The sequence below is a fragment of the Lepus europaeus genome, chromosome 2, assembly GCF_033115175.1.
Source record: "Lepus europaeus isolate LE1 chromosome 2, mLepTim1.pri, whole genome shotgun sequence".
Lineage (NCBI taxonomy): Eukaryota > Metazoa > Chordata > Mammalia > Lagomorpha > Leporidae > Lepus > Lepus europaeus.
Window position 1 is genome coordinate 6,007,139 of NC_084828.1, and position 7,832 is coordinate 6,014,970.

The 7,832-nt window shown below is 53.8% G+C and overlaps 1 protein-coding gene across 2 annotated transcripts; it reads left to right on the forward strand.

The window, feature by feature from the left end:
- The first annotated feature begins 473 nt into the window (after positions 1–473).
- Positions 474–7,095, forward strand: HMGN1 (high mobility group nucleosome binding domain 1). Of its 2 annotated transcripts, XM_062204896.1 has the most exons (6): positions 474–560; positions 772–804; positions 894–923; positions 1,679–1,729; positions 3,439–3,567; positions 6,254–7,095. In XM_062204896.1, exons 1-6 carry the CDS (start codon positions 546–548, stop codon positions 6,299–6,301), a joined length of 306 nt encoding a protein of 101 aa, XP_062060880.1. In that variant the 5' UTR covers positions 474–545; the 3' UTR covers positions 6,302–7,095. The 2 variants fall into 2 exon arrangements, with proteins under 2 accessions (XP_062060880.1, XP_062060885.1); XM_062204901.1 differs by lacking the exon at positions 772–804 and having other exon boundaries at positions 531–560.
- The last annotated feature ends 737 nt before the right edge of the window (positions 7,096–7,832 follow it).

The following is a 7,832-nucleotide window of genomic DNA, read 5'->3' on the forward strand; positions in this document are numbered from 1 at the left end:
GCCAGCGAGGCTTCCGGGGAGCTCGCGGGCGCCCAGGTAACCGGAGGATTGTGGGCGGGGACGCCGGGGGCCACGTGGTGCGCTCCCGCCAATCGGCGCGCGCTCCGGACTTTGCGGCTCCGCTTCAAACAAGCTAGCGTGCGGCGCGCCGGCCTCCGCGCCCCGCCCCCCTCCGCGGGGTCTGGGGCCCCGGGAGATGGCGGGAAGGGGTGGGGGCGCCCAGGAGCGGGGGCGGGCCGGCGGGGTCGAGTGACGGCCGGCCTCGCCTATTCCGGGCGCGGGCTGCGGCGCGCGCGCGCGGCCGGGGGGCCCCCGCAGCCAATGGGGGTCGGGGGGCGGCCCGGCCGGCGGGGAGGGGGAGCCCGCGGCCGGGGGACGCGGGGGGAGGAGGGGGCGGGCTCCCAATCCGGTTCCATCCGGTTCTCCCACCGCCCCCGCCGCGGGTCCCAGCAGCCCGGGCGGCGGCGGCCAGGCAGCCCAGCTCCGCGAAGGCTCTCGGCGCGCCGCGGCCCGCAGGCACCGGCACGCGCCCCCGCGCCGCCAGCATGCCCAAGAGGAAGGTAAGCCGCGCCCGCGCCCGCGAGGCCGCGCCGGGTGGGTGCGCTCGGCGGCGCGGGGAGCGGGCGTTCCGGAACGTTCGGCGGCGCGGGGCGCCGGGGGCGGCGGGCTGACGTCACGCGGCCGGGCATTGTTCTGGCGGCGGGCGCGGGGCGCGGGGCGCGGGCCGGGGTTGGCGGCTGCGCCCACTCGCGGCTCCGCTTGTTCCCGCAGGTCAGCTCTGCCGAGGGGGCGGCCAAGGAGGAGGTGAGCGCCGGGCCGGGGCGGGCCGGGGCGGGGCGGGGGGCCGCGCTCGGGGCGCCCGGCTGACCGCTCTCTCCCCTCCGCTCCCGCAGCCCAAGAGGAGGTCGGCGCGCTTGTCGGCGGTGAGTGGGGCGCCTGGCGGGGCCGGGGTCGGGGTCGGCGGTGAGTGGGGCGCCTGGCGGGGCCGGGCCGGGGTCGGTGGTGAGTGGGGAGCCGGCCGGGGCCGGGGTCGGCAGTGAGTGGGGTCGGGGAGGGGGCCGGGCCGGGGTCGGCGGTGAGTGGGGTCGGGGAGGGGGCCGGGCCGGGGTCGGCGGTGAGTGGGGCGCCTGGCGGGGCCGGGCCGGGGTCGGCGGTGAGTGGGGCGCCCGGGCGGGGCCGGGGTCGGGGTCGGCGGGGAGTGGGGCGCCTGGCGGGGCCGGGCCGGGGTCGGCGGTGAGTGGGGAGCCGGCCGGGGCCGGGCCGGGGTCGGTGGTGAGTGGGGCGCCGGCCGGGGCCGGGGTCGGCGGTGAGTGGGGTCGGCGGTGAGTGGGGCGCCCGGGCGGGGCCGGTGTCGGCGGGGAGGGGGCTGGGCCGGGGTCGGCGGTCAGTGGGGAGCCGGCCGGGGCCGGGCCGGGGTCGGTGGTGAGTGGGGAGCCGGCCGGGGCCGGGGTCGGCAGTGAGTGGGGAGCCGGCCGGGGCCGGGGTCGGCGGTGAGTGGGGTCGGGGAGGGGGCTGGGCCGGGGTCGGCGGGGAGTGGGGCGCCCGGGCGGGGCCGGGCCGGGGTCGGCGGGGAGTGGGGCGCCGGGCGGAGCCGGGGTCGGCGGGGAGTGGGGCGTCCGGGCGGGGCCGGGGTTGGGGTCGGCCGGCGGCGAGCCTCCGCGCTGCCTTTGCCTTTCAGAAGCCGGCCCCCGCGAAGGTGGAAACGAAGCCCAAGAAGGCCGCCGGGAAGGTGGGTCTGGGGGCTCGGGCAGGGGTGGCCTCGGATGCCGGCGGGCGCTGGGCCCGGGGAGGGCCGCGCGGCCCCTCTCTGCCCCGAGGACGGTGCTCGCGGAGGCCGTGACTGCGCCTTCTGACGGCGCTGGGGGTCCGTGGGGCGGCGTCGCGGCACCCACGAGTGCCGGCAGCCTTGGGACGCTCTAGGTCGGAGGCGGCGGCTCAGCAGGTGCCCAGTACAGGGGTGGTTTTTGCGTTGGAAAGCAAAACAGGCGTAAATCGCTGGCTGATAGCACCCGCAGCGCTCCACGTGGTCTTGTAGGGTGAGCCCTTTCTCTGCTCAGAGCCTGAGAGAGAATTCTACAAAAAACACCGAATTCCGCGCTCCTTTGCTAAAAGCCTGGGTCAGGGAACCGTAGGAATCGGTGAAGTTCGTTTTCTAAACCCTGAGGCGTTTTGGGTAGCAGGGAAATTTCTCCTTAAAGGTACAAATTGCAGCTGTTATAAGCACATTGAAGGTGAATGGTAAACGTAGTAGTGTTTTTTCAACAGAAAAAAAAACTCCTTTGGCGTTTTAAATTGTTCAAGGAATTACAAGCAAAGTACAGCAATGTGGAGTTTTTAATATCAGAAACAAATGTATTGATTCTCTGTATATAAAGTCAAAATACCGTGAAAACGTCCCGTGAAGGCCCAAAAAATAGTGGCTGAGAGTGTTGGCTTCAGTAATGTGTTTTGCCCATCTTCTGAAGTTCGTTTTAAAAGCTGTAAGGAGTCAGGTTTTGCCCTGGTGAGTCTGAAACAGCAGAAGTGGTGCTTTTCCTTCCCCACTGGGAAGCCAGCAGGTAAGACTTGGCTTTTGTGTGTTTTTTGTAAAACAAGCTGTCAGTTTCACCTTCACAAAGGAAAATTGGGGCAAGAAATGTTTTCTGTGGTACTTAGTATCCCTACTAAATTTCATCTTCATAATGGACCCAGCCTCAGTGAGCTTGCAGAACGTTCCTGCATGTCCTTATGGTTGGTGTCTGTTAGGGGAGCTCTTAACCTGTGGGTGGACTTGACTGTAATTTCATTCATGCTGCATTCCTTCCTTACAGAAAATCAAAGGTTTAAAAGCTTCTCCACTTCTCGTTGATGGATGGCATCCAGAAAGTTTCATGTTTCTTTAAAATGGCTTAAATTTTGACCTTTAAGTTATGCTAATACCTGTGCTTTTCAGGTTCTTTAAACACCTAGACTGATAAATTCACTTAATCCTTTAGCTACTCATGTGTTATCAAGGGGTTAGCTAGTAGAACTAGACCAAACAGCATGGTGCTTTTTTTCAGTTGGGTGATTTTAATGTGAGGGTAACAGTCTTGCCAGGTCAGTGGTTATTTGCCAGTTTGATTGTTGATGCTGATGAGAAATTGGGGGGCTGTTGAATTACATTGGGAAGAGACTTTCCTGATTCCTTCCTTGTGTGTGGTGCAGAACTGGTGATGGAGGGGTGTGTAGCCATGCTGAAGTTACCATCATCATGTCTAATGAGGCCGGATACCAACCACTGTTAAGAGTTCTTGTTTTCCTGGTCATTGGAGGTTGACCTGAAGTTGTCTCTGGTAAAAGGTGTATCAAGTGACTCAGGTTAACTCGGTGTGTGACAGACATGACAGCAGTTACAGATCCTGTCTTCAGGAAGACAGAGTGGAGGTGTGAAGTTTATGATCTTCTTTTCTGTTGTAGGATAAGTCATCAGACAAGAAAGTGCCAGCAAAGGGGAAGAGAGGAGCAAAGGGAAAACAGGCCGAGGTGGCTAACCAAGAAGCTAAAGAAGACTTGCCTGCAGAAAACGGAGAAACGAAAAACGAGGAGGTCAGAAGTGTTTGTTGTGTGCTTTGCATTTTGACAGTGGATGGTTACTGTTCTGTGTCGCAGTTAAGCCAGGCTGGTTCTGTTGAGCGGTTTTGTACAGTAACCCCAAGTGAATGGACAGACACTGCTGTGCATTAGATCTCGAAAGTGTATTTGTCAGGCTGGTGCCACGGCGCACTTGGTTAATCCTCCTCCTGTGTTGCCGGCATCCCATATGGGTGCCGGGTTCTAGTCCCGGTTGCTCCTCTTCCAGTCCAGCTCTCTGCTGTGGCCTGGGAGGGCAGTGGAGAATGGCCCAAGTGTTTGGGCCCTGCACCCGCATGGGAACTCTGTCAAATAAATTTTAAAAAGTATTTGTCAATGGCGTTTTTACTGGAAAAAGCTGTTATATATACTCAGTTTCACTAGTAATAGATCCACTGCTTATGGTTGTACAGTCTGTAGTTTTTGGTGTTTTAGAAAAGATTTACTCAGCAGTTGTAAGGCTCATTTTTCTTTAACGTGACCTCGGGCTTTATTTAAATGAGTTTTATTCAAATTTCAGTCTGCAGAGCTGTTGCAGTGTATTAGATCCTAATACATTAGAATATGGTTGAAATTTCATTTTGATTTTATATTCTTTGCATGGCTCTACTTTTTTAAGATTTTATCTGAGAGAGTTACAGATAGTGAGAAGGAGAGATAGAAAGGACTTGCTTCTGTTGGTTCATTCCCCAAATGGCCGGAGCTGTGCTGATCCAGAGCCAGGAGCGAGGCGTTTCTTCCTGGTCTCCCACGTGGATGCAGGGTCTGAAGCACTTGGGCCATCCTCCACTGCTTTCCCAGGCCATAGCAGAGAGCTAGGCTGGAAGAGGAGCAACCAGGACTAGAACCCGGCGCCCATATGGGATGCCAACGCCACAGGCAGAGGATTAACCAAGTGAGCCATGGCACCAGCCCTGGCTTCACACTTTTTAAAAAACACATTCCAGGCCAGCGCCGTGGCTCAACAGGCTAATCCTCCGCCTAGTGGCGCTGGCACACCGGGTTCTAGTCCTGGTCAGGGCGCTGGATTCTGTCCCGGTTGCCCCTCTTCCAGTCCAGCTCTCTGCTGTGGCCCGGGAGTGCAGTGGAGGATGGCCCAAGTGCTTGGGCCCTGCACCCGCATGGGAGACCAGGAGAAGCCCCTGGCTCCTGCCTTTGGATCAGCGTGGTGCGCGGTCGCAGCGTGCCGGCCGTGGCAGCCATTGGAGGGTGAACCAACGGCAAAGGAAGACCTTTCTCTCTGTCTCTCTCTCTCTCATTGTCCACTCTGCCTGTCAAAAATTTAAAAAAAAAAAACACATTCCACTTAATTTCCATTGCGCCTAGGCATGTTTTTCCCCCATTGTTGCTAATGAAGACAGTGTTTTTGTTTAGCCTCTTGTTCAGGACAACATAGTGATGTAGATTTAAGCTGTGGCAAAAGGAATGGAAGCTATTTTTTTTTTTTTTTTTAATTTGACAACGTTATAGACAGAGACAGAAAGGTCTTCCTTCCGTTGGTTCACTCCCCTGATTGCTGCTATGGCTGGCACTGTGCCAATCTGAAGCCAGGAGCCGGGTGCTTCCTCCCGGTCTCCCATGCGGATGCAGGGCCCAAGCACTTGGGCCATCCTCCACTGCCTTCCCAGGCCACAGCAGAGAGCTGGACTGAAAGAGGAGCAACCGGGACTAGAACCCGGGGCTAGAACCCCCGGGGTGCCAGCACTGCAGGTGGAGGATTAGCCAAGTGAGCCATGGCGCTGGCCGGAAGCTTTTTTCTTAAAAAAAAAAATATGGAAGAATATACCAGTTTTGATGAATAGCCTTTTTTTTAAGATTTAATTATTTGAAAGGTAGAGTTAGAGGGAGAGACAGTGAGTTTCCATTTGCTAGTTTGTTTCCCAAATAGCTGCAATGGCTGGAGCTAGGCCAGCCTAAAGCCAGGAGCCATGTGGGTACAAGGGTCCAAGCACCTGGGCCATCTTCTACTGCTTTCCCAGGCCGTAGTTAGTTCTAATCACATCAAACACATGATACTAGGATCACATTACAGATACAGTTTCAATTACAGAAGAACTTGACCTAGCACATGCTATCAAATTATTGTTGATTGTCCATATTCTCAGTAGTACTTATGGTAAGATTGCCGTAAATACCTAACAACTGAACCTTCGAGATGCACAGGGTTAGGTTCCTGTAAGCCTTGATCCCATTTTCATCAGCTGACAAGTGTTTAGCTTTTTGTGTGTGTTTCTGTTTATAGACATGTTATTTAATGTTGTGAACACAATAATGTTGACCTCACAACCAGCAGCACATCTGAACATGCCTGTCCAGCACATGTATTTTCTCGGTAAGGCATTTAGCAACAGTAGGGACATCATGCCTGCAGGCCAAAAGTAAAATCACCAGGCAGAGCTGAAGGAGGACAGAATGCTCTCAGCTGGGAATGTGTGTGGAGCAGCTCACAGGTCTGCTAGGTGCCTGTGCATGAGCACGGAAAGAGCCACGAGTATTCATGTGAAGGTTACGGGATCTAGAAATAATGAAGATTGTATTTTTGAGACCTGGTATTTGGGTACAAGTAAAAACTTAACATTGTTTCGGGTACTTAAGATTTCGAAGATCATAGCAATAACAAAAATCAAATGTTTGATCATATCATTTTTCCCTTGATTTGCAGAGTCCAGCCTCTGATGAAGCAGAAGAGAAAGAAGCCAAGTCCGATTAATACCATACACCATGTGTTACAGTGGTCCCTGTCTCCCTTCTTGTACAATCCAGAGGAATATTTTTATCAACTATTTTGTAAATGCAAGTTTTTTAGTAGCTCTAGAAACATTTTTAAGAAGGAGGGAAGCCCACCTCATCCCATTTTTTAAGTGTAAATGATTTTTTTTAAGAGGTGAAATCATTTGCTGGTTGTTTATTTTTTGGTACAACCAGAAAATAGTGGCTTATTGAATTCTGGGAGGCTTTGACTGTCTTGGGTGTCAGCTTAACATTCCATAGGTGGGGGTGGTTTTTATATCCTACAGTACAACGCATACTAAATGGCAATTTGGAGTCTCAATTGTGCATTTAATCTGTCTTGAATATTTTGTTACTTCTCCCGTGTTTTGTAGAATTGTTTCCTGCAGAAAACCACTCCTTGTTCTGTCAGAACCATGTGCACTCTGTAACATCTTTGGTTGTGGTAGTCCAGTTTTCCTAATGATTTTGTTAATGTGCCGTGAAAGATTGAAAATTCGAGTGTCGTGTATATGCTTATTCTATTGTGAATGGGTGGGATTTATGTAACAGCAACATTTGAAGATACTTGTACTTGATAGCCTCTTAAGGAAGAGTTGCCTCCAAATTTGAAGCTGGAAAGTCACTGGAATAACTTTTAAAAAAAAAAGGACAATTCATGGCTTTTTAGATTTTTGGTACGTATGTTAAGAATTGTGTACAAATTAAAATGTGTGTGCTGATTCTCAACACCAATAAAATCTCAATTATGGACAAATGCTTTGAAGCACATGGTGTAAAGTCCACCTCAAGTTAGTTTCCATATTGGATCTTTCTAAAGTGTTTAAAATTTAAAGAATGTTAAGTTGTGGTTCTTGAACAAGCAGACTCTGAAATGTGTGGTGCTCCTGGTTGAATAAGGGAAAGCAGTCTAGCGTCCTCTGAAGCAAAATACGTCATTCTTCGGTTAAGCAGTGGGTACGGATTGCGGGAGGAGCAGAAGTGAAGTTTTACATGTGTCTGTACAGTCCTGTTCTTCCAGGGGCTGACTGGTTTTTAAAGATTTATTTGAAAGAGTTACACAGAGAATTAGAGGCAGAGGTCTTCCATCCACTGGTTCATTCCCCAGGTGGCCGCAATGGCCGGAGCTGTGCCCATCTGAAACCAGGAACCAGGAGCTTCTTCCAGGTCTCCCATGTGGGTGTAGGGGCCCAAGGACTTGGGCCATCCTTCACTGCCCTCCCAGGCCATAGCAGAGCTGGATCGGAAGTGGAGCAGCCAGATGTCAACCTGACGCCCATGTGGGATGCGAGCACTTCAGGCCAGAGTTAACCTGCTGTGCACAGCACCATTTTCAAGGTGTGTTTTCACATGTGTTGGTGTAGGGCAGCTGCACTGATGGGGCAAATGTGGAAACTGGGCTGAAGAAAGACCTTGTCAAGATTACCCCTAAAGGGGACCTTGAAGCAGAATATAGAACTGTATGCTTGGTGTGTGATTTGCGTGTTCATTGATTATGAGGCAGGGTTGCT